A 27,271-nucleotide genomic window follows, 5' to 3' on the forward strand; every position below is an offset into this window, starting at 1 on the left:
CATTTATATTCATTTGTCCAGACAGATATCAGATGTGTGCATTTTTTTCTATTCATAACTTATATTGTTTTATTTTTACAGAAGGTGGGTCATTCAATGTATTATGTAATTTGAACAAAAACAATTAATGCATGGTATTTAACAAAGTAAGAAATTTAAAATTATTAAGACTTGTTATATTTATCATTTATTATCATACATCTTAAAAAAATACATTTAAAACTTCACGCGAACCATTGTTTAAAACTATTGTGAATAGTGCGGTCATCATCATAATTTATAAATGCTCACACTGTCCCTAACCACTCTCAGACGACGTTGACCGTCGTTCACTATTGCGATGAAGTAATCAGCCATTTGGAATGATTTTTGTGTGTGTGTGCGTGCGTGCGTGCGTGCGTGCATGCGTGCGTGCGTGTGTGGATAATTGTATATAGCATAGTGGAACATTATTATTCACAAACCAAATGTCACATGTGTGGCATTTTCGGCAGAATCCTTAATACATGTATATTTCATTGAATGTCAAATAGAACAATATATTTGGGTTTTAAATATGTTTTTTTAATTGTTTGAAATTATGTCAAATCCTACATTTCTGTATATTACTACAGTAACTGGTCTAGGCACTAGTTTATATCTAACAACTTTCAATATCAGACATTAAGTACTTCTCATTGCTGTAAAGAGTACCTCCAAAATGATATTAAGTGAAGCATTTTTGCGGTTTAAATGCATAGCCAATGAGATCTGTTTATTTTGCTTAGTTGGACCAATGAAAACCTACGTTATCAGTGTCGCTTGATTAATGCGAATCAATCAATAAACAACGGTTTAATCACTGATCGATACTTAAAGCAATTAGCAGCAGTGAAAACCTATGGTATGGAGTTATTGTGCAACTGCCTGTGCCGATAAGCACAATAATTCCTCATTACCTAGGTTATTGAAAAAACTTGTGATATTGCTTGACACCATAGGTTTCTCGTGCCGTTTGCACAATTATTCTCCAAAACCTAGGTTATCAGAGCAAAACCGGTGATTATAATAGGTTTTATGAATTATTCTGCAAACTGTGGGACACACAGTACTTCACAGTGAGCTGATAATATATCTGCTTTGCCCAGATCTGGAAAAGAATTCTGAGAATCAGAGTAACTGTACATTGTGTAGGTCATTATTGGGATTTGATTAGTAATTTTTTTTTTAAAGCAAAACAAACAATTAAGCATAATGTTAGTTTTTTAAAAGTATATACCAAATTAAGCTAGTTTACTGCATCGGAGATTGAGATTAGCATATAGGAAATTGTAATGGTTCCTGTAATATTCTAATATTCAGGCAAAAGCTGGTAAATGTATTTAAAATCAGTATTTTTATTCAAAAACATTATGTATGTGGACAGGAACATTTTAATTTTAGACTAGTTATCAATTTAATCATTTGAACATACTTTCTTTGGCATTTTATCTTGCAAGTGGAAAATATCAAACATACATTTTCTTCAATTTATCTGTAAGCTTTAATACTGACTGGAAGCCATTTGGGAATAGTTTTTAGTTTTCATGCCCTTTCATTTGTTTTATTTGACAATTTAAACAGTGAAAATTTGTTTTCAGATGGTGATTATGAATTGCTTTAGTAACGTATAGAGGCTGAGGCTAGGAAGGGGATTTTTTTGAAACATATCGTAATATATTCATTCATATAAAAAAATTTCATTTACTCATTTCTTATCTTTTCATAATGAAATAAACATGATTATGAAGATTGAAGATTTTGTTTCCTTGTCCATATTTAAGAATTCTTCTCTTAAAGTGCACCAAAATTTCGGTTGTGGAAATTAAAAGAAAAAAATTGAAATGCAGAAGGTGATAATACCCCCTCATATAAAAAGTTTTTGGGAAAGACCTGTAATGCATTATCTTTTACCGATGTTAAATATAAGGCCACACCAAATTGATGTTTCGTTCTGCAGATTTACCGCTCCTATTGTTTTGAAAATGTAAAAAAAAAATTCTATTGTGCGCCTACACCTACATTTTGATTGCCAACCAGATTTTTTCAGGTAATATTTTTTTTAAATGCTGAAAAATATTAAATGATAATTTTTCTATGCTAGTTTACATGTTTTTGTAAAGGGAAGCTACCGATGTGTGGTGTTTTTATATTGTAAATCAATTGGTTTAGCATGGGGCTCAATAAATTCAATCAAAATGGCGGCTTCCGGTATAAACTGTCGCTGGAATTTTGGAAATCTTATTTTTGACAATAAATATATTTGAGCATGCTTGAAGTCATTGTTCATCGTCTCATGCATTAAAGGATCATTAATTAAAGCAATAATTATGCAATAAAGCATTGTATCTGAGACTGGTAGCTATAATTTTGCGTTGATACTGGCTCGTTTTGGATGGAAATCGGAGTGATCAACTAAGTATTATTTGATTCAAGTCATAATACAAGTGACCAAAAATTTACCTTATTATGCGATGCTGAAGATGACAGCTCAACTTAACAGGAACATTAGTCATTGTTTTGTCCAAATTGATGTTAGAAGCTCATTTTTGACCAAATTCTGACAAAACAATAGTTTTGAACAAATATCTTTTCACATATAGCCATACAAACACTGGTCTGGATAGACTAAACATAGGTTAGCCTAAGTTTATCACCTTAAATTTTGTTTTCTTTTGCAGCATAGTCCAGGATTATAATGCACCAGTCAATTGTAACCACTGCCCCCCCCCCCCTCGCCCCGGTCCGGGGGTATACCGGGGGCAATGGGCCATGTTTTTACCTTCCAGGTGGCCCCACAGTGATTGAAAAGTCAGCATACTGTGCAAACAATAGTTTTCATTATGAAAATTTAACATATGTCTTTACCCGACAGTTTCAACATACTGCATTCAATTTTAATTTGATAGCCAGCTTAAGAGTTTTTTGTTTGGACTTTCTCGTGACAGCATATTAAAGAACTATGAGAAATATGTCATGATTATTTTGGCTATCTGTAACTTGCAGAAAACTGAACTATTGTATTAGAAATACATTGATTTATTGGTCAATCAGTTACTTTAGTAACTTTTATCTTAAATATGGTTGTGCTTTGTTTTTATTTCAGGGCATATTTCCAGCATGTATCATCCACATCAAGCCTTGCAAAGTAGAAAATGAAGGGTTGGTTAATCTTCTACCTCTAATTATTGTTTGATTGAATGACATCTAGATTTGACTGGTGCTCTGAACATTATGTAACATCTAGCAACTTCCTATGTTGCACCTCTTGCCTGTATAGATTGAAAAAACCTGTTGTAGCACCTAAAACAACTTTCTCTGTTGTTTTTTTAACAATTTTTCTGTTGCACCTATAGCAACCCCCTCTGTTGCACCTATAACATCTCCCTCTGTTGCTCCTATAACATCTCCCTCTATTGCACCTATAACATCTCCCTCTGTTGCTCCTATAACATCTCCCTCTGTTGCACCTATAACATCTCCCTCTGTTGCACCTATAACAACCCCCTCTGTTGCTCCTATAACAACCCCCTCTGTTGCACCTATAGCAACCCCCTCTGTTGCTCCTATAACAATCCCCTCTGTTGCACCTATAGCAACCCCCTCTGTTGCTCCTATAACATCTCCCTCTATTGCACCTATAACATCTCCCTCTGTTGCACCTATAACATCTCCCTCTGTTGCACCTATAACAACCCCCCTCTGTTGCTCCTATAACAACCCTCTCTGTTGCACCTATAGTAACCCCCTCTGTTGCACCTATAACATCTCCCTCTGTTGCTCCTATAACATCTCCCTCTGTTGCACCTATAACAACCCCCTCTGTTGCTCCTATAACAACCCCTCTGTTGCTCCTATAACAACCCCCTCTGTTGCTCCTATAACAACCCCCTCTGTTGCACCTATAGCAACCCCCTCTGTTGCTCCTATAACATCTCCCTCTATTGCACCTATAACATCTCCATCTGTTGCTCCTATAACATCTCCCTCTATTGCACCTATAACATCTCCCTCTGTTGCACCTATAACATCTCCCTCTGTTGCACCTATAACATCTCCCTCTGTTGCACCTATAACATCTCCCTCTGTTGCTCCTATAACATCTCCCTCTATTGCACCTATAACATCTCCCTCTATTGCACCTATAGCAACCCCCTCTGTTGCTCCTATAACATCTCCCTCTGTTGCTCCTATAACATCTCCCTCTGTTGCTCCTATAACATCTCCCTCTGTTTCTCCTAAACCCCCCCCCCCCCCAATGACAACTGTTGCACTTCTTACATCAACCTCTGTTCCACCTATTTAAACTCCCTCTGAATAACAACTCCCATTATTGCTTAGGCCAGAGTTTTTTATCTTTAGATTTACGGGAGATTTTTCAAAAAGTTGGGTAAGGAGGAAGAAATAAAAATAAAAATAAAATGCATAAAATGTCCCAAAGGAGAAATAAATAAAAATAAAATGGATTTTTTTTATTTTTTAAATCTTCTTATATCACGAAGACAAAACACACCTTACTTGTGTCAGCTATTTCATAGGCTGAAAAAAGGGTGATAGATCACCATAAAGTTTCAAAAGCATAATTAAAAGATCCTTTTAATGACTGAAAATATTGACCTCAACACTGTGAGTTCAAGCGCTCATTGAAATTAATTGTATATATTTGTTCGAATGCATCTATGCATATGAGGTGCATATATTATCAACCCATGGATTTTATGAAACATGTCAGTGTAATAAAGAAGTTTAAATGGCCAATTCTAACCTTTTGCCCACAATAGAAGCATATCCTTTCCATTGTGAAGTAATCAAACATTGAACACAGTTTCAGACACAGTATAATAAGGAGGTCAAATGTGTTTTTCTGTCTTTAACGAAATAGCACCGTGACAATTTACCGTGATGTGGTTTTTATATAGAAAATATAACCAAAAAAAGTAGAAGCCCTGATGGAAATTCCTCTTCACTTCAAAGTTTGACAGGGCTTACGGATACACAGACAGTCAAAATCTACGTTTATGTACTTCACCAAAGAAAATTCGGGAGCATTAAGGTAAATTTTACAAGTGTTATATGTTTCAAAAAACCAGGTCTAAGAACTGATTTTAGAATCAGTCCTGAAAAATATCCTTCTAATTCCAGCTATGGCCGTTGGCAATAAGCAACGGATAAGTTTGACTTCTTGCACTGACTGCCAGATATCTTATGTTCAGATTTTTTCTGTTTTATCGGAAACACACACTATGGTATTATTACATCATTTTCAGTATTCTATAACGATTTAAATTCTAAATCATTATTAAACTATTTACTAATTAACAACTACGAATACCTTGTGTTTTTCTCTTCAAATATGTGATCGTGAAGCAGTGTGTTCAATGCTCCCCAGAGTCAAATTCAGACAAAAATATCCATTTCGACTATGATGAACACGATATCATTTTGCAGTTTGTGTTTGTCAGAAGCTATACATTTTTGCGCTGTAATCCAATTCATCCTTGTTAATATACGACGTGCGCCAACGACTTTTAATAGACAATACAACCCACGAATTTCTGTCTCCTTATTTTGACCGGAAGTTTCGCAATCATTCCACGAAACGCGAACAACATACTGAATCTACAAAAAAAATCACAATAAACACGCTCTAAGTTCACCACGGTTTTATTTATACAATGAAACATAAACATCGGAACGTTTTTGTAGTAAAACATTTCTATATAGCTGCAGAAATTGTGAGAAATAAGGGGTATGACAAAAAGTACTTTCACTTTTGACAGGACGTTGTTATGGTAACGGGTACCTGTTCTGTTTCCCCCGCGTATTTCCGACTGGTTTACTTGGTTTGTGCAGTAAAAAAACCGATAATGAATGACAATTGGTACACCAGTTGGTTCTGAGATATGGGTTATAGAACACTAATGTTATTTTTTTCTTAACCTTGGAGCAACGTTCGTCGGAAAAAATAAAAATAAAACTATGAAAATGAATTTTATTTTTATTTGGGTTTTGCAATATTTAGGTACGGCGCTCCCGTAAATCTAAAGATATAAAAACTCTGGCCTTATTGTTAATGTGAGTTATCAAGGTTTGCCCACGCCCATTGGCTGCTTTATGGCTTGACCCCTCTGTGACACCATCACAACTTAAATTCTGTTCTGTTCTGCCATAAGTGACATGAGAAAGAAGAGCAGCAATGCTCAGTCAAATCCAGACATTAGAAGACTTGAAGAAACAGAGTGAGCTACAAGAGATCCGGGTGCGATACCCTAGCTCTTTATTAAGAGATCTTTTGGATCTTTAACGTGTTTGGTGTTAAGCACCGATACACAGGATACAACTTTTCTGGGTTGAATCATTACTAAGTACATCATTTTCCCAGTAATACCCTTTAAAAGCCAAGCACTAGCCAAGGGAGCTACTGGTACCATATTCTAATGTCTTTTGGTTTGACATGGCCGGGGTTTGAACCTTCCACACCCAAAGATTTTTTTAAGATTTGACCTAGTGAACCAGTTTTTGACCCCAAGTGACCCACATTAAAGAACTGTATCCCTTCTTACACCTTACTCGACCACTGAGCTATTGGGGCAGTTTCTCCCACTATTGCATTAATTAATTGTATTACCCCTGGGACAACTCCCTCTGTTGAACATATAATATATCCCTCTATATATAACTCTCTCTTGTACCTGGAACATCTTATGTTGCAGCTATAACATCTACCTCTTTTGCAGCTAAAAACACTTCCTCTGTTTCACCTGTTACATTTTCCTCTGATGCACCTATATCACCATCCTCTGTTGCACCTATAATATATACCCCTGTTGCACCTTAACAGTATAAAGTATAACTTCTACTTTTGTTTCACCTATATTATCTTCCTTTCTTACACAAATTTATCATCAACTTCTGCCTCACCTATAACATTGTCCTATTATGCCACTTTATCATCTTCTTCTGTTGCTCGGATAGCAACTCCCTCTGTTGCACCTACAACCACTTCCTCTGTTGCACCAATGACAATTCCCTCTGTTGAACCTTCAACCACTTTGTCTGTTGCACCAAATAACCAGTTTTACCTATAACTACTTCCACAATGTGCCAATGACAACTCCCTTTTTTGTGCCAATAAAAACTCCCTCCATGAAATCTTGACCACTTGTAAATGTGGGCCACATGGGGTCAAAACTAGGTCACTAGGTCAAATCTTAGGAAGATCTTTGGAACACACTAGAGACATGATATTAAGTCCAATATTCATGAAACTTTATCAGAATGTTTTCCTTTATGAAATTTATGATTTCTTAGAACAGATCTTAGAAAAATACAAGAAGCAATATGTCTTGTTCTATATTTAAACAAGAGGCCCAAGCAGGCCTATGCTCTACTGGCATGGCTCTTGTGGTCATTTTCAATCCAGAGCATGTACGTATGAGTAATTGGAAGCAAATATATAGTTCACTTTTTGTGTTTGGGTTAGCTGAAAACGCTGCTCTTCAACATCTGAGGACAGAAAGTGTTGTAAACAGATTAGTTGCATGAATTATTTTAATATGTGCCAAGTAAAGGTAACCTGAGGGTAAAAAAATATTTGCTTTCAAAACTGTACTCATGGACAAAATTTCATTTCTGTAGCATTATAAATAAAAAACTTGGTCAAAAGGTCTAAGTTAAGGACATCCGAGGACAACATTGATGCTCGTTTGCAAAACTGTACACATGGTCAAAATTTCATAGATGTAACTTTAAAAATTAAAGAGTAGGTCAAAAGATGTGGGGCAAGCTTTTGCCCAAGGGGCATAATCTCATATGATGCTCCACAACAAATATCAAAGGTATGGACCTTGTGGTTTGAAAGAAGAATATTTCTTAAATAAGTCTCTAGTGACTTGTGACCCCCGGGGCAGAGCCAGTTTTGACCCAAGGGGCATAATTTGAACAACCATGGTAGTGGACCACTAAATTAAGCCTTGTTCAAAATAGCATGGATCTGCATTTCTGTTTCAGACAAAAAGTATTTTAACATTTCCCAATTTAATATACCAAACCTGTGAACCCAGGGGCGAGGCCATTAACGAACCCAGTGGCATTTTTTGAACAAACATTTACAAGCAATTGTGACTTTTCATGTAAATTTGGCTAAAAATACACTTCGCTCATGTAGACATGGCTAAAAATAGACTTAGCTAAAAATAGCTCATGTAGACTTGGCTAAAAATAGACTTAGCTAAAAATAGCATTTTTTTATACTTTAAAGACAAATAAACTATGCATGCATGGGCAGATCTGAAAAAGGAACCGAGCTTTAATAGATATCTAAATACTGTACAAGTTTCATCAAGATACATTCAAAACTGAAGACTGTATTGTGTTCACAAGCAATTGTTTACAGATGCACAGATTTTTTCATATTTTCAAGGCCCATAATCAAGGCATGCATGGGCAGATCTTGCTGGTTTTCGAAAGAAATCGAGCAAAGGAACCAAGCTCTAATGGATTTCTAAATACTGTATCAGTTTCATCGAGATACAATCAAAACTGACAACTGTATCGTGATCACAAGCAATTGTTTACACAATAGCATTTGTTTTACTACCAAGGCCCATTTTCTAGGCATGCATGGGTGGATCTGGCTGGTTTTCGAAAGGAACTGAGCTCTAATGGATATCTAGATACTGTACAAGTTTCATTGAGATACAATCAAAACTGAAGACTGTTGCATGTTCACAAGCAGTTGTTTACAGATGCACTGATTTTTTACATTTCAATGTCCATAATCTAGGCATGCATGGGCAGATCTGGTTTTGGAAAGGCACGAAGCTCTCATGGATATCTAAATACAAGTTTCATCGCGATACAATCAAAACTGAAGACAGTATCGTGTTCACAAGCAATTGTTTACAGACCCACAGAAGCACGAACACACGGACGGACATACTACGTACACATTACTATCGCATAAGCTCTTCTGGCCTTTGGTCAGTAGAGCTAAAAACTTGATAAGAATATTTTCCTTCATAAAATCTATCAGATGCTTTTAAATGTGGTTCACATGGTATCAAATACTTTGTCACTAGGTCAAATCTTAGGAAAATCTTTTGAACACACTAGAGACATAATATTTGGTCCAACATTTAAGAAACTTTATCAGAATATTTTCCTTCTCTACTCTAGGTTTAATTTGAAATTAGGTCATGTGGTGTTAAAACTAGGTCACTTGGTCAAATCAAAACAATCAAGGTATATATGAACACTTCTTAGCCATCATGCTTTCCCCTGCCAAACGTAAGGTGTAAGAATGGATACAGTTCTTTAATATGGGTCACTTTGGGTCAAAAACTAGTTCACTAGGTCAAATCTTAAGAAAATCTTTGGAACACCCTTGAGACATTATATTTGGTCCAATATTCATAAACCTTAATTAAAGTGATTTCCTTCATCAACCCTAACATTAATTGGAACTAGGTCAGGTGGTGTCAAAAACTAGGTCACAAGATCAAAAAAACAATTATTGGGTTATTTTTATGGACATTTCTTAGCCATAATGATATCCCTTGCCCAACTGAAGGTGTCAGAATGGATAATATTTTTAATGTGGGTCACTACGGGTTTAAAACAAGGTCACTAGCAAATCTTAGAAAAAACAGTGAAGATGATCAGCAAGTACCTTAAAATGTCATTTTTTACCATTTACTGTTATTACTTCAGACATATTTGAACTATCATTTTGAAATCGTTTAAATTCATGAAAAACTATTACAAATGCTTCTCTATAAACAACATTTTTATGCCCCGAAGGTGGGCATATTAAAATCGCACTGTCCGTCCGTCCGTGTGTCCGGCCCAATAACTCGTGTCCGGGCTGTAACTTTCCCTTGTATGGACAGATTTTAAAATAACTTGCCACATGTGTTCCACATACCAAGACGACGTGTCTTGTGCAAGACCCGTGTCCCTGCCTCAAAGGTCAAGGTCACACATAGTGTTTATTCACAATGGAGTGCTGCATATAAGGACATAGAGTATAGGTTGTCGTGTCAGGGCTGTTACTTTCCCTTGTATGGACAGATTTTAAAATCACTTGCTACATGTGTTCCACTTACCAAGACAACGTGTCGTGTGAACGACCTGTGTCCCTACCTCTAAGGTCAAGGTCACACTTAGTGTTTATTCACAATGGAGTGCTGCATATAAGGACATAGAGTATAGGTTGTCGTGTCCTGGCTGTAACTTTCCCTTGTATGGACAGATTTTAAAATAACTTGCCACATGTGTTCCTTATACCAAGATGACGTGTCGCGTGCAAGACCTGTGTCCCTACCTCTAAGGTCAAGGTCACACTTAGGTGTTTATTCACAACAGAGTGCTGCATATAAGGACATAGAGTATAAGTTGTCGTGTCCTGGCTGTAACTTTCCCTTGTATGGACAGATTTTAAAATAACTTGCCACTCTGTGTTCCACATACCAAGACGACGCGTCGCATGACAGACCCATGTCCCTATCTCAAAGGTCAAGGTCACACTTGGGTGTTTATTCACAATGGAATGCTGCATATATAAGGACATAACAGTGTCGGTTGTCAACTATGGGTGGTATTTTTTCATGTTTAGAGGCAATTTAAAATAACTTGCCATATGTATTTGACATGTAACTTTAGGCAAGATCAACTTTTCATGTACTGACCTTGTTCATAGGTCAATGTCACAATCGGGGGCATTCGTCACATACTGTGACAGCTCTTGTTAATTCATACAATTCCTAATGAACTAAATTCATATCCAACAGTCTCTCTGCAGCCAAATTACATGTTAATATAGGAATATTTCACCAACTTTTCATTTCAATTCCATGAGCTTTGCCTTATCAGGTATGGAATATCAGTTTAAGAAATTTGCTTGTTAAGTTATATTAAACTATTTATGGCAAACAGTAATTATGTGTTGCAGGTTTTATGAAACGGTCACATCAACAGAGGACCAAATGGTGTGTGAAGTTGCCGATGTCCTGTGGGAGTGGAGTGCAACTTGGAAACATATCGTAAATGTATGCCTTGTGTACTGTTGCATTAGAAGCCTTTTTGGCTTTTCTCATTTGTCATCAATGTTACTTCAGAAGCATTTCCACTATCAAAAACTTTTAAATAGTATGGCCCATGTTTTATGCTTCCACTGTATTGTGCGATTTTTTTATTATAATCTTCTAACTGACTCAATTTTATTCAGTTCAGTATCACGGAAATTTGCATACTCATTCTGATATTATTATGTTATTTCAAAACCAGTTTTGTAGTTGAATACAAACTTCCATTGTCCAACCAAGTCACCAGAGTGTTTGTATTATGAGCAAAAGTAAACAAGATGTTGCGAATTACTGAACAATGTTGGTGTGTTGTCACTGCAAGATACTGGTGTGTTGTCGCTGCAAGATACTGGTGTGTTGTCACTGCAAGATACTGGTGTGTTGTCACTGCAAGATACTGGTGTGTTGTCACTGCAAGATACTGGTGTGCTGTCGCTGCAAGATACTGGTGTGCTGTCACTGCAAGATACTGGTGTGCTGTCACTGCAAGATACTGGTGTGTTGTCACTGCAAGATACTGGTGTGTTGTCACTGCAAGATACTGGTGTGCTGTCACTGCAAGATACTGGTGTGTTGTCACTGCAAGATACTGGTGTGCTGTCACTGCAAGATACTGGTGTGTTGTCACTGCAAGATACTGGTGTGCTGTCACTGCAAGATACTGGTGTGTTGTCACTGCAAGATACTGGTGTGTTGTCACTGCAAGATACTGGTGTGTTGTCACTGCAAGATACTGGTGTGTTGTCACTGCAAGATACTGGTGTGTTGTCACTGCAAGATACTGGTGTTGTCACTGCAAGATACTGGTGTGCTGTCACTGCAAGATACTGGTGTGCTGTCACTGCAAGATACTGGTGTGCTGTCACTGCAAGATACTGGTGTGCTGTCACTGCAAGATACTGGTGTGCTGTCACTGCAAGATACTGGTGTGCTGTCACTGCAAGATACTGGTGTGTTGTCACTGCAAGATGTTGGTGTGTTGTCACTGCAAGATACTGGTATGCTGTCACTGCAAGATGTTGGTGTGTTTGTTACTGCAAGATACTGGTGTGCTGTCACTGCAAGATGTTGGTGTGTTTGTTACTGCAAGATACTGGTGTGCTGTCACTGCAAGATGTTGGTGTGTTTGTTACTGCAAGATACTGGTGTGTTGTCACTGCAAGATGTTGGTGTGTTTGTCACTGAAAGATACTAGTGTGTTGTCACTGCAAGATGTTGGTGTGTTTGTTACTGCAAGATACTGGTGTGCTGTCACTGCAAGATGTTGGTGTGTTTGTTACTGCAAGATACTGGTGTGCTGTCACTGCAAGATACTGGTGTGTTTGTTACTGCAAGATACTGGTATGCTGTCACTGCAAGATGTTGGTGTGTTTGTCACTGAAAGATACTAGTGTGTTGTCACTGCAAGATACTGGTGTGTTGTCACTGCAAGATACTGGTGTGTTGTCACTGCAAGATACTGGTGTGTTGTCACTGCAAGATACTGGTGTGCTGTCACTGCAAGATACTGGTGTGTTTGTTACTACAAGATACTGGTGTGTTGTCACTGCAAGATACTGGTGTGTTGTCACTGCAAGATACTGGTGTGCTGTCGCTGCAAGATACTGGTGTGCTGTCACTGCAAGATACTGGTGTGCTGTCACTGCAAGATACTGGTGTGTTGTCACTGCAAGATACTGGTGTGTTGTCACTGCAAGATACTGGTGTGCTGTCACTGCAAGATACTGGTGTGTTGTCACTGCAAGATACTGGTGTGCTGTCACTGCAAGATACTGGTGTGTTGTCACTGCAAGATACTGGTGTGTTGTCACTGCAAGATACTGGTGTGTTGTCACTGCAAGATACTGGTGTGTTGTCACTGCAAGATACTGGTGTGTTGTCACTGCAAGATACTGGTGTGTTGTCACTGCAAGATGTTGGTGTGTTTGTTACTGCAAGATACTGGTGTGCTGTCACTGCAAGATGTTGGTGTGTTTGTTACTGCAAGATACTGGTGTGCTGTCACTGCAAGATGTTGGTGTGTTTGTTACTGCAAGATGTTGGTGTGTTGTCACTGCAAGATGTTGGTGTGTTTGTCACTGAAAGATACTAGTGTGTTGTCTGTGTTTGTTTCTACAAATTATTGGTGTGTTTGATTCTGCAAGATGTTGGTGTGTTTGTTACTACAAGATGTTGGTGTGTTTGTTATTACAAAATGTTGGTGTGTTTGTTACTGCAAGATGTTGGTGTGTTTGTTACTGCAAGATGTTGGTGTGTTTGTTTCTGCAAGATGTTGGTGTGTTTGTTACTACAAGATGTTGGTGTGTTTGTTATTACAAAATGTTGGTGTGTTTGTTACTGCAAGATGTTGGTGTGTTTGTTATTACAAGATGTTGGTGTGTTTGTTATTACAAAATGTTGGTGTGTTTGTTACTACAAGTTATTGGTGTGTTTGTTATTACAAGATGTTGGTGTGTTTGTTTCTGCAAGATGTTGGTGTGTTTGTTACTGCAAGATGTTGGTGTGTTTGTTACTGCAAGTTATTGGTGTGTTTGTTTCTGCAAGATGTTGGTGTGTTTGTTACTGCAAAATGTTGGTGTGTTTGTTAATACAAGGTGTTGGTGTGTTTGTTTCTACAAGTTATTGGTGTGTTTGTTACTATAAGATGTTGGTATGTTTGATATTGCAAAATGTTGGTGTGTTTGATACTTTAAGAGCACCCGTCAAAGCCAGCTGTTGAGAATGAAGATATTTCACAATGTTGAAGAGCTGACTATATTACGTAGCGAGTTGCTGAACTGGCGCCACACTAGGGCAGATCTTGCTGACATGAAACGTGATATTGTTGGTATCATTGACTGGGGAAATGGGTAAGTCACTTAAACAGTACATGTACGAGGGTTGATCAAGAATTATACGGACTTTTTTAATAATTCAAATATTATTGCACATAGAACATAGAAACTTCAAATATGATACATATATCATATCTGGTATAATTCCTGAAACTTTCAGAGCAAAACATAAAAAAATCTCTGAATTACAATCTATTAACGACATGTGGTTGAACACAACTGGCGCATTCCAATGAGGTCAATGACGTTTCGAAGTATTCCTCACCAACATTGACACACTTTTCATTTTTCAACTGTGTATAAACATTCAAATACAACTCTCGGAACACGTGGATATCGCATTATGCACATTTAGTGTTTCAGGTTTATCGTTAGTAATGATCCGGTTCATAAATTGTTCACCTACCTGTGCATATCTTCGCAGAAATGTTTTTGAATCATGCACAAGTTTTTCTCTCTCTTTTTCACGTTACAATCGAGGGACCCACCTTGCACAAACTTTTTGCATGCCTTAACCATCCGTTAAAATCCTTTGCACACTTCCGTACCCCGCCCCGATGACGCTTGCTACATCACATACTGTCAAACGGCGATGCCCTTCGATAACGTTCTTCACCGACATCAGTAATATTGTGCCTCTCGTCTTTTTCCGTCCTCTTCCCATATTGTCTTCTATGGAATATGACCTTTCTGTAACATGTTGATGCCAGTTGATTACTAATAAACGTCACACAGGTTGCTTCATTTTCGCTTTGGCGCTCATTTTAGTAGTCAGTGTCGGTGTTTTCCCCAATCCAACGCAAAACCTAATCACCCTTTGCGCTTCTTCAAAGACCGATGACGCCATGTATCCAAGACTGTGCTTGCAATTCAGAAAATAATGACTTTTAAACGAAAATGACATCAGAAATTTGAACAGTATATTTGTATGATGTCATTAAATTTACAGATCTGAAATAAATTCTTATCGTCAATGCAGAACACTTTGAATAAAATATTCATGAATTTTTAAATGATTTAGACAAAAAATAAAGAAAATATGAAAGAAGTCCACGTAATTCTGGATCACCCCTCGTAACACACCTTTTCATAGTTGTTATTGGGCTTTTACTGGGCTTGTCCCTGAATGTGAAGTATTGATACAAACCTTGTCCCTGTAATGTGAAGTATTGATACAAACCTTGTCCCTGAATGTGAAGTATTGATACAAACCTTGTCCCTGAATGTGAAGTATTGATACAAACCTTGTCCCTGAATGTGAAGTATTGATACAAACCTTGTCCCTGAATGTGAAGTATTGATACAAACCTTGTCCCTGAATGTGAAGTATTGATACAAACCTTGTCCCTGTAATGTGAAGTATTGATACAAACCTTGTCCCTGAATGTGAAGTATTGATACAAACCTTGTCCCTGTAATGTGAAGTATTGATACAAACCTTGTCCCTGAATGTGAAGTATTGATACAAACCTTGTCCCTGTAATGTGAAGTATTGATACAAACCTTGTCCCTGTATGTGAAGTATTGATACAAACCTTGTCCCTGAATGTGAAGTATTGATACAAACCTTGTCCCTGAATGTGAAGTATTGATACAAACCTTGTCCCTGTATGTGAAGTATTGATACAAACCTTGTCCCTGAATGTGAAGTATTGATACAAACCTTGTCCCTGAATGTGAAGTATTGATACAAACCTTGTCCCTGAATGTGAAGTATTGATACAAACCTTGTCCCTGTATGTGAAGTATTGATACAAACCTTGTCCCTGAATGTGAAGTATTGATACAAACCTTGTCCCTGTATGTGAAGTATTGATACAAACCTTGTCCCTGAATGTGAAGTATTGATACAAACCTTGTCCCTGAATGTGAAGTATTGATACAAACCTTGTCCCTGAATGTGAAGTATTGATACAAACCTTGTCCCTGAATGTGAAGTATTGATACAAACCTTGTCCCTGAATGTGAAGTATTGATACAAACCTTGTCCCTGAATGTGAAGTATTGATACAAACCTTGTCCCTGTAATGTGCAAGTTTTGTACTTAGTCCCTGTAAGCAGGGTTTCTTTTTGGTTTTGAAAAATTATCAACAATTTTTCCCAGTGGGTCTATGGCTCCCTTTCAAATCTAGGGCAGCATCTGTGTCAGGGTTCAGAGGGGGCAAAGCTCCCTGAAAACTCTGGGGTTTAAGCATTTTAAGGGCCTTAGATTGCATTAAAAACATACTTAAATATGTTGATATAAGACAAACAATTTGGACCTACAATGAAAAAAGTGAGGGATGTGAATGACCTGGAAACTAAAGGGCTGAAGCTATTTCTTGCATAGGGTGAAGCACTGGGTTGTTAAGAAGGCTGTCCTTGCTTCAATGCTTCAAATTGGAACCAAAATGGGGTGTGTATACTTAAATTAAGGGGGGGGGGGGGCTTGAGCCATCAGATATCGACATAAGATCACATCGCTGTTAAATAAATGAAGTAGGAATATATTTTTATTTGTTGAATAGCACATTTTATAAGAACACTTGATTAGCACATTGTTGCAATAACGTTAATTATATTGTATAAATAGCACATGTTAAATTTTAGCACAATGATTTGGCTTAAATGGTGAAAACTGTCATGCTTTTGATATTAATAACCATAATCATTTTAAGATGCCATTGTTTATCCATTTATAAAGTCATAAATTTCCAATTTATTACCCATTTAGACATATCAGATATGTCACAACAGTGGTAGGCTTTGTTTCTGCAGAGACTGAATTGATTATCATGTAGGCCGCTTAGTGCGCCATAAATTTGGCAAATTTGAAAAATTCTTGCCACTTTTCAAATTTTTTTTGCAATAAAGCAATAATTCAATAATGGCAATTGCCACAGCAGAACCCTATGTAAGGTGAATGATTGATACCATGGTTATCCTCTAAGGTGCAGGATTGGTACCAGGCTTGTCCCTGTGAAAGATGCAGGATTGGTACCGGACTTGTCCCTGCAACATGCAGGATGGGTACCTGGCTTGTCCCTGTGAAAGATGCAGGATTGGTACCAGGCTTGTCCCTGTGAAAGATACAGGATTGGTACCAGGCTCGTCCCTGTGAAAGATGCAGGATTTGTAATAGGCTCATCCCTGAGAAAGATACAGGATTGGTACCAGGTTTGTCCCTGTGAAAGATGCAGGATAGGTACTAGGCTTGACCCTACAAATTGAGGATTGGTACCAGGCTTTTCCCTGTAAAAGATGCAGGATTGGTACCAGGCTTGTCCCTGTGAAAGATGCAGGGTTGCTACTAGGCTTGACCCTGCAAATTGAGGATTGGTACCAGGCTTGTCCCTGTAAAAGATGCAGGATTTGTAACAGGCCCATCCCTGTGAAAGATGCAGGATTTGTAACAGGCTTGTCCCTGTGAAAGATGCAGGACTGGTACCAGGCTTGTCACTGTGAAAGATGCAGGATTAGATCCAAGCTTGTCCCTGCAAGATGCATGATCAGTATGTCCCTGTGAAATATGCAGGATATGTACATTGTACCAGGCCCATCCCTGGTACATACAGGATTGGTACCTGGCTTGTCCCTGTGAAAGATGCAGGATAGGTACCAGGTCCATCATTGTTAGATACAGGATTGGTAGCAGGCTTGTCCCTGCGAAAGATGCAGGAAATGGTACTAGGCAAATCCCTGTTAGATACAGGATTGGTACCCTGTGAAAGATGCAGGATAGGTACTAGGCCCATCCCTGGTAGATACAGGATTGGTACCAGGCTTGTCCCTGTGAAAGATGCAGGATAGGTACCAGGCCCATCCCTGGTAGATACAGGATTGGTAGCAGGCTTGTCCCTGTGAAAGATGCAGGATAGGTACTAGGCAAATCCCTGTTAAATACAGGATTGGTACCTGGCTTGTCCCTGTGAAAGATGCAGGATTGGTACAAGGTTTGTCCCTATGAAAGATGCAGGATTGGTACCAGGCCCATCCCTGTTTGATACAGGATTGGTACCTGTCTTGTCCCTGTGAAAGATGCAGGATACAATGTTGGTACCAGGCCTATCCCTGTTAGATACAGGATTTGTAACAGGCTTGTCCCTGTGAAAGATGCAGGATTGGTCTAGACTTATGCAAGGTGCAGGATCAGTACTAGGTTTGTCCCTGTAAAGTGCAGGATCTATACCGGGCGAGTGCCTGTAAGATGCAGTATTGGTCTAGACTTATGTAAGGTGCAGGATCAGTACAAGGTTTGTCCCTGTAAGGTGCAGGAGCTATACCCGGCATGTGCATGTAAGATGCAGGATTGGCCTAGTCTTATGTAAGGTGCAGGATCAGTACTAGGTTTGTCCCTGTAAGGTACAGGAGCTATATCGGGCATGTGCATGTAAGATGCAGGATCGGTCTAGTCTTATGCAAGGTGCAGGATCAGTACTAGTTTTGTCCCTGTAAGGTACAGGAGCTATACCCGGCATATGCATGTAAGATGCAGTATCGGTCTAGTCTTATGTAAGGTGCAGGATCAGTACTAGGTTTGTCCCTGTAAGGTACAGGATCTATACCGGGCGAGTGCCTGTAAGATGCAGTATCGGTCTAGTCTTATGTTAGGTGCAGGTACAGTACTAGGTTTGTCCCTGTAAGGTACAGGATCTATACCGGGCATGTGCCTGTAAGATGCAGTATCGGTCTAGTCTTATGTTAGGTGCAGGATCAGTACTAGGTTTGTCCCTGTAAGGTGCAGGATCTATACCGGGCGAGTGCCTGTAAGATGCAGTATCGGTCTAGACTTATGTAAGGTGCAGGATCAGTACTTGTTTTGTCCCTGTAAGGTGCAGGATTTATACCGGGCATGTGCCTGTAAGATGCAGGATCGGTCTAGTCTTATGTTAGGTGCAGGATCAGTACTAGGTTTGTCCCTGTAAGGTACAGGATCTATACCGGGCATGTGCCTGTAAGATGCAGGATCGGTCTAGACTTATGTTAGGTGCAGGATCAGTACTAGGTTTGTCCCGGTAAGGTACAGGAGCTATACCGGGCATGTGCCTGTAAGATGCAGTATTGGTCTATTCTTATGTTAGGTGCAGGATCAGTACTAGGTTTGTCTCGGTGAGGTGCAGGATCTATACCCGGCATGTGTCTGTAAGATGCAGGATCGGTCTAGTCTTATGTTAGGTGCAGGATCAGTACTAGGTTTGTCCCTGTAAGGTGCAGGAACTATACCTGGCATGTGCCTGTAAGATGCAGTATTGGTCTACACTTATGTAAGGTGCAGGGTCAGTACTAGGTTTGTCCCTGTAAGGTGCAGGAGCTATACCGGGCATGTGCCTGTAAGATGCAGTATCGGTCTACACTTATGTAAGGTGCAGGGTCAGTACTAGGTTTGTCCCTGTAAGGTGCAGGAGCTATACCGGGCATGTGCCTGTAAGATGCAGTATCGGTCTACACTTATGTAAGGTGCAGGATCAGTACTAGGTTTGTCCCTGTAAGGTGCAGGAACTATACCCGGCATGTGCCTGTAAGATGCAGTATCGGTCTACACTTATGTAAGGTGCAGGGTCAGTACTAGGTTTGTCCCTGTAAGGTGCAGGAGCTATACCGGGCATGTGCCTGTAAGATGCAGGATTGGTCTACACTTATGTAAGGTGCAGGATCAGTACTAGGTTTGTCCCTGTAAGGTGCAGGAGCTATAGCGGGCATGTGCCTGTAAGATGCAGGATTGGTCTACACTTATGTAAGGTGCAGGGTCAGTACTAGGTTTGTCCCTGTAAGGTGCAGGAGCTATACCGGGCATGTGCCTGTAAGATGCAGGATTGGTCTACACTTATGTAAGGTGCAGGATCAGTACTAGGTTTGTCCCTGTAAGGTGCAGGAGCTATATCGGGTATGTGCCTGTAAGATGCAGTATCGGTCTAGACTTATGTAAGGTGCAGGATCAGTACTAGGTTTGTCCCTGTAAGGTACAGGATCTATACCGGGCATGTGCCTGTAAGATGCAGTATCGGTCTAGTCTTATGTTAGGTGCAGGATCAGTACTAGGTTTGTCCCTGTAAGGTACAGGATCTATACCGGGCATGTGCCTGTAAGATGCAGTATCGGTCTAGTCTTATGTTAGGTGCAGGATCAGTACTAGGTTTGTCCTGGTAAGGTGCAGGATCTATACCGGGCATGTGCCTGTAAGATGCAGTATCGGTCTAGACTTATGTAAGGTGCAGGATCAGTACTTGTTTTGTCCCTGTAAGGTGCAGGATCTATACCGGGCATGTGCCTGTAAGATGCAGGATCGGTCTAGACTTATGTAAGGTGCAGGATCAGTACTAGGTTTGTCCCTGTAAGGTACAGGATCTATACCGGGCATGTGCCTGTAAGATGCAGGATCGGTCTAGTCTTATGTTAGGTGCAGGATCAGTACTAGGTTTGTCCCGGTAAGGTACAGGAGCTATACCCAGCATGTGCCTGTAAGATGCAGTATCGGTCTATTCTTGTGTTAGGTGCAGGATCAGTACTAGGTTTGTCCCGGTGAGGTGCAGGATCTATACCCGGCATGTGTCTGTAAGATGCAGGATCGGTCTAGTCTTATGTTAGGTGCAGGATCAGTACTAGGTTTGTCCCTGTAAGGTGCAGGAACTATACCCGGCATGTGCCTGTAAGATGCAGTATTGGTCTACACTTATGTAAGGTGCAGGATCAGTACTAGGTTTGTCCCTGTAAGGTGCAGGAACTATACCCGGCATGTGCCTGTAAGATGCAGGATTGGTCTACACTTATTTAAGGTGCAGTATCAGTACTAGGTTTGTCCCTGTAAGGTGCAGGATCTATACCGGGCATGTGCCTGTAAGATCAGGATTGGTCTACACTTATGTAAGGTACAGGATCTATACCGGGCATGTGCCTGTAAGATGCAGTATCGGTCTAGACTTATGTAAGGTGCAGGATCAGTACTAGGTTTGTCTCTGTAAGGTGCAGGAGCTATACCGGGCGAGTGCCTGTAAGATGCAGTATCGGTCTAGACTTATGTAAGGTGCAGGATCAGTACTAGGTTTGTCCCTGTAAGGTGCAGGAGCTATACCGGGCGAGTGCCTGTAAGATGCAGTATCGGCCTAGACTTATGTAAGGTGCAAGATCAGTACTAGGTTTGTCCCTGTAAGATGCAGGAGCTATACCAGGCTCCTGTGTTTTGTCCCTGTAGGTTGAAGTATTTATACCAGGCATGGCCCTGTCATGTGCAAGATCAATACTGGGTCCCTGTAAGGTTCATGATCTGTACTGGGTCCCTGTAAGGTTCATGGTCTGTACTGGGTCCCTGAAAGGTTCATGATCTGTACTGGGTTCCTGTAAGGTTCATGATCTGTACTGCGTCCCTGAAAGGTTCATGTTCTGTACTGGGTTGTTGCCTGTAAGGTTCATGATCTGTACTGGGTCCCTGTTAGGTTCATGATCTGTACTGGGTCCCTGTAAGGTTCATGATCTGTACTGGGTCCCGGGTAAGGTTCATGATCTGAACTGGGTTCATAAAAGGTTCATGATCTATACTGGGTCCCTTTAAGGTTCATGATCTGTTCTGGGTCCCTGTTAGGTTCATGATCTGTACTTGGTCCCTGTAAGGTTCATTATCCGTTCTGGATCCCTGTTAGGTTCATGATCTGTACTGGGTCCCTGTAAGGTTCATTATCTTTTCTGGGTCCCTGTTAGGTTCATGATCTGTACTGGGTTCATAAAAGGTTTGTGATCTGTACTGGGTCCCTGTAAGGTTCATGAACTGTACTGGGTCCCTGTAAGGTTTATGATCTGTATTGGGTCCCTGTAAGGTTTATGATCTGTACTGGGTCCCTGAAGGTTCATGATCTGTACTTGGTACCTGTAAGGTTCATGATCTGTACTGGGTCCCTGTAAGGTTCATGAACTGTACTGGGTCCCTGTAAGGTTTATGATCTGTACTGGGTCCCTGTAAGGTTTATGATCTGTACTGGGTCCCTGAAGGTTCATGATCTGTACTGGGTCCCTGTAAGGTTCATGATCTGTACTGGGTCCCTGTAAGGTTTATGATCTGTACTGGGTCCCTGAAGTTTCATGATCTGTACTGGGTTCCTGTAAGTCCCTGTAAGGTTCATGATCTGTACTGGGTCCCGGGTAAGGTTCATGATCTGTACTGGGTCCCTGCAAGGTTCATGATCTGTACTGGGTCCCTGTAAGGTTCATGATATGTACTGGGTCCCTGCAAGGTTCATGATCTGTACTGGGTCCCTGTAAGGTTTATGATCTGTACTGGGTCCATGCAAGGTTTATGATCTGTACTGGGTCCCTGCAAGGTTCATGATCTGTACTGGGTCCCTGTAAGGTTCATGATCTGTACTGGGTCCCTGCAAGGTTCATGATCTGTACTGGGTCCCTGTAAGGTTCACGATATGTACTGGGTCCCTGCAAGGTTCATGATCTGTTCTGGGGTCCCAGTTGTCGGGATAATTCAACAAGCTGTCTAGCTCACCTTACACCATTTTATAAATTTACTTCAAAGTTTCACAGATGATCAGGCATCATGTGCAGATGATTATTGAGGATGGATTTATTTTTTATCTGCATGTCATCTTTTTTGTTTTACTGTAGTGAAAAACAATTTTCATTGAATTTACCATACAACTAACTTTCACAGTTGACCAAATATGTGCAGATGATAATTTTGAGATGCATCCATTTGGACCAGAATTATTGCCCTTTTTTCCTTGATAAAGGGGTTTTAAATTTTTACCATTTTGACAGATTTGCTTCAAACTTTAAAATATGACGAGGCTTCATGTACAGGAAGGTTTTGTGCTTCACAAATTGACAACCGAAAGTTGGACCTTTTTTTATCTTTTTTAGAACATCTTAAATATAAAAATCTTGAAAGTCAAATTCCTTTTACACCATTTTCTCCATACATTTAAAAAGAATTAGGTATCAAAAAGGAAGGATTTTGTTCTGCATCCATTTTAGGAGAGTTTTGTGCCTTTTGATTTTTTATCTTTAAAACCCTTTTGTAGGATAACAGAAAATGTGATTTGGCATTATGTACCGAATATTTATAAGTTATATTTAAAGCTTTTGTCTTGCTTCAATGATAAACATTGTCACAAATCAATTTCCAGGAAACTTGGAATGGATCTGGTTCCCCGAATCAATGGTGAGCAGGTGGATGTGGACAGAACCAGTATCGTCCAGCTGTACCGAGTACATGTGAACAGTGCTGAAATAGCTCAGGATGACAAGGTAGACAGCCTACAATCCAGATATCACAGTGTAGAAATAGTTCAGGGTAACTAGGTAGGCAGCCTGTAGTACAGGTGTAGTTGGTCAATTGAGGTATGCACAAAAATGTTAATGATATCCATCAATATTATGCATTCGTAAATTGTCCACCATCAAATGCTATCAAGGGCAAATTACAACAATTTTAAAGTGACTACTCTGTAACTATTTTCTTTCTCTGACAGTGAATCGAAGCACAGTTATACCATAGGTTTTGAGGCTGAATTATTTGTGATTTAAAAAACTCACTGAACTTGCTGGTTCTACGTTTTGTTTTCTTTTCTTTTTTACGTTTTCACAGCATTGTGAAAAACACAAGATAATAAATTAGACCTGTTCATAGAGTGGCTTACACCGCACAATCTCATCCCCCACTCTTGAAAGGGTTTATTCCATTTGCTGGTTTTGTTTTAATTATCTTAATATGGTCGCTGGAAATAAGTTTATTGATACTAAAATATACCTGTGAAAGGGCTTTCAAACCTTTAGAAAAAGTTTGCACCAGTAGCTCTGTTTGTTTTTCACACAAAGTCATCTTTGTTGGAAGACCAGAGGCCATTGTTCATTTATGTAAGTGTCAAAACTAACAAAAAACAACATTAACTTACGTTTTTGATTTAATAGTAATCATGGCATAAAGTGTTTGATAATTGTGATTTGTTTTGTATGTTACAATTTAAAGATGTTAGAAAAATCATGATTGAAATTGACCGGGGTCAAACTTACGTTCAAAGTTCAAAGCGCATGGTTGAAGGCTTTCTTGCGTCGTTTTCTGAGGAAAATTCCCCATAATTTTCACAAGCTATCTTTAACAACCAATAATAATTATCATACACATATACACTACATTGTATTCAATATAATACTTAATAATATTTACATTCATGCAAGTTTATCAAGGGCATTCCAAATTTAGATTATGCGAATAAGGTGACAAGTGTGTCTGAAAACTCTCACAGTTGCAAAGCATAATTTTCAGGGGTCAAACTTTGTTTGAGAATGATCCAAGTGATTTGTAGATTACTGGTCAAGTTCGTTGGAATTTAATGAAACTAGCTAGAATTATATTTGTAGGACGAGGACAAAAAATAGCCTTCAGAAAATAGAAAACAGCTACTTTAATTACCGTTAATTAGCACCTCAGCATTGACTCGAAGTTTAGAGACCAGGTGGGTCAAAGGCCAAATTAAAGTGATGAACGCATCATGCAATATGCTTATTGCGGGGTATCATGAAAAATAGATTAAACAGATAATGACTGTGGTAAAGAAAAGCTGCAAAAAACACATAGTGTATCATATATAACTGTGTATAGGATGCTAGGATATATAGGACGCACATTTATTTCAATGTTTTTTTTTATCAGATTGCCTGGATTATGCAAAGTAGGCACTTGTAATGCTTATCATATACTCAATATATTTAACTGACATGCATTTGCTATATATCTATTTCCTTTGACTGAAATTGAAATGAGTGACTATATAGGCTGATACTCAAAATGCTCACTTTCATGGTCTGCTGTCTGCATTTGTAAACTATGGTATGGTCTATGCCTTGGAAACACAGGGAATCAGTTTGTTTTGAAACATGCATGTGTAGCAAAGATGTGGACTACGGATGCAGAAACATGAACAGGGAATACCACCCTTGCATGTACATGCAAATGCAAAAACCCTAGTGCTTTTATCACTTTGATTTATTATCATAATTTTAGACCAAGATCAGTCCTAAGTACACCCTAGTCTATTTTAGATAGGCTGAATTCGAAGAACAATTATGTTATTGTTATTTAGTTGTTCATGGTTTTAAATCATAATGATATTGCCGCTTTAAAGCTTATTGTTGCAATTTTTAACTGATAGCATTTTTTTTTTTAGCCAAAGAGCAGAGCCAGGAAGTCAACGAAGTCCAGTAAAGGGGAGACAATTGCAGAATTGGGGAACATTTCACACCATTTGTTAGTTAGCTTTAAGAACTTTGGCTGTAATGTTGGTGATCCAACTGAAACCATGCTGTCCCTCTACCAGTACAAAGATAACAAACTGGTCTGTCTTACGTAAGTATAGTCATTTCAAACATGCTACGCATTCAGGTGGCTTTCAGTATTATTTTCCCCCAACCATGTAGTGGTGTGGGCTATATAGGAATCACCTTGTCCCGTCCATCTACCCTGGGACATTGCGACAAGTGTACTTTTCTCCATTGATTCATATGTTATTCAGATACTGACTGTAAAACTTTCTACACATTTTGACAATGTTAAGGAGAAGTGCTGACCTTGACACTAAAAGCATGTCTGATTGATAACTAAATTATGCTTGGGCCTATGGTCCTTTAACTTGGTAAAGGGGTTGGTCATGATTTTGAAATAAGTAGGTCAAAGGTCATGATTGTGGTGACATTTAAGCCAAAAGCTTGTATGATTGATAACTAGAGTTATGCATGGGGTTAAGGTCCAGAAACTAGGTAAAGATTAGGCAGAGTTACCCTTGAGCCGATCAATGTAAAGATAAAACTTGAACCTACACTCCTCAAACTTGATGGGGAGGTCGACCTATATATCCCTACTGTACACCCTTATTAACTATATATCAACAGATCAAAGGTCAAGGTCAACAGTCTGTCCACAGTCATGGCCATATTTCAAAACAAGTATTTAAAAAAGATACAATAATAAGTAACTAAAATGTTTTTCCTGAAAGTTGACCTTTGTCATATCATAAAATGCATATTGGTTACCATTACTTTGTCAGACCATAAAGCAGTTACTTGTGTATTTATGTGTCTGTACTACTTTCTCATAATCATGACTTTGTAATATCCCTTTAACTTGTTCACTCTTTCAGGAGGATGCATACATGTTTTACTAATACTGTCTTATTGCTGTAAATTATGTACATGACTGTGTATCATTTCAATAGATTTTGAAACATGTATTTTAAAATGCAAATGGCTTGTATTTAAGCCACTTTTCATGACAAATTGAAACTGTTAAAATGCAGCAATATTAATGGACAAAAGTGATTACTAGTTAGAATAGATGTGTTTTTATTCAGTGAGCAGTTTATGGTCAAGTACACAAAGCTTGGAATGCCTGAAGATGCTGACAAGGTGGACAACTACTTTGGCCTGTTTACGGTAGGTGGGAGTATCTAAGTTTTGAGTTACAGAACCATAGACTTAGTACAGTATTTCAATATACATTAGCTGTTAGATATCTTAATATGTTGTACTGTCATCAAAGTGACTGTCAAATTAAATCATTTGCTGAAAATCGTTGTTCCTGCATATCAGATATGTTTCCTGTCATGTTATATGCGATTGTCCCTTAATTGTTGCCGCAGGCTAAAGTCAACAATTGGTGACAAGCTATCAATTAATTGAAGAATGGGTTCTGTGTACTCTAGGGCTGAATCTGCATTCTATATCTATCTTTTAATTTTATTTTCAATTTCCGCTTAAATATCTTTTGTCTAGTTAAAAAGGGGACTTATTCTATCTGACTAGAAAAAGCATGGACTCCCAATTAACAACTGTTCAACCGGATAATGACGAAATGAATAAAGTTATATACAAGTTCAACCGGATAATGACAAAATGAATAAAGTTATATACAACTACTCTGGAAATTGAGGAAGAACGATAGTTCAGCTATTATTGTAATATCTATTTTCTAGTAATATAGAATTTGACAATTTATCAGTGAAAATTTCATTTCGTTTGGATTTCCTCAGATTATGGTGTTTTAACTTGAACTAGTTCTTTTTGTTATCCTTTTATTCAAGTGAGGGACTGACAGTGAATTATTATCATGCATTAACTATTCAGTTCTATGGATTTACATTTAAGTTCACTTAATTTAACATATACTTTCACTTTCATACATGTCTTTTTTCTAGAGACCATTCCAGGGGATTTGTTCAAAAAAGTTACACAAGTTAGCAAGTTATCAAAATTATTTTAGATCTATGCAAGTACATTTTTTTTCACATATTACATATTTATTAATATGAAAATAAAATAACATAAATTCATAGGATATATGTAATACATAAAACATCAAGGTAT

The 27,271-nt window shown here is 38.7% G+C and overlaps 1 protein-coding gene across 1 annotated transcript in view; it reads left to right on the top strand.

The window, feature by feature from the left end:
- The window catches only part of LOC128216763 (dedicator of cytokinesis protein 4-like), a 189,359-nt gene that overhangs the window by 23,074 nt on the left and 139,014 nt on the right, over positions 1-27,271 (top strand). Inside the window, 6 exon segments of the mRNA XM_052923421.1 lie at positions 3,125-3,180; positions 10,970-11,066; positions 13,797-13,951; positions 23,041-23,161; positions 25,081-25,259; positions 26,260-26,341. Of these exon segments, the coding sequence (XP_052779381.1) occupies positions 3,125-3,180; positions 10,970-11,066; positions 13,797-13,951; positions 23,041-23,161; positions 25,081-25,259; positions 26,260-26,341 (690 nt within the window).

This window comes from Mya arenaria, chromosome 14 (assembly GCF_026914265.1).
Source record: "Mya arenaria isolate MELC-2E11 chromosome 14, ASM2691426v1".
NCBI lineage: Eukaryota > Metazoa > Mollusca > Bivalvia > Myida > Myidae > Mya > Mya arenaria.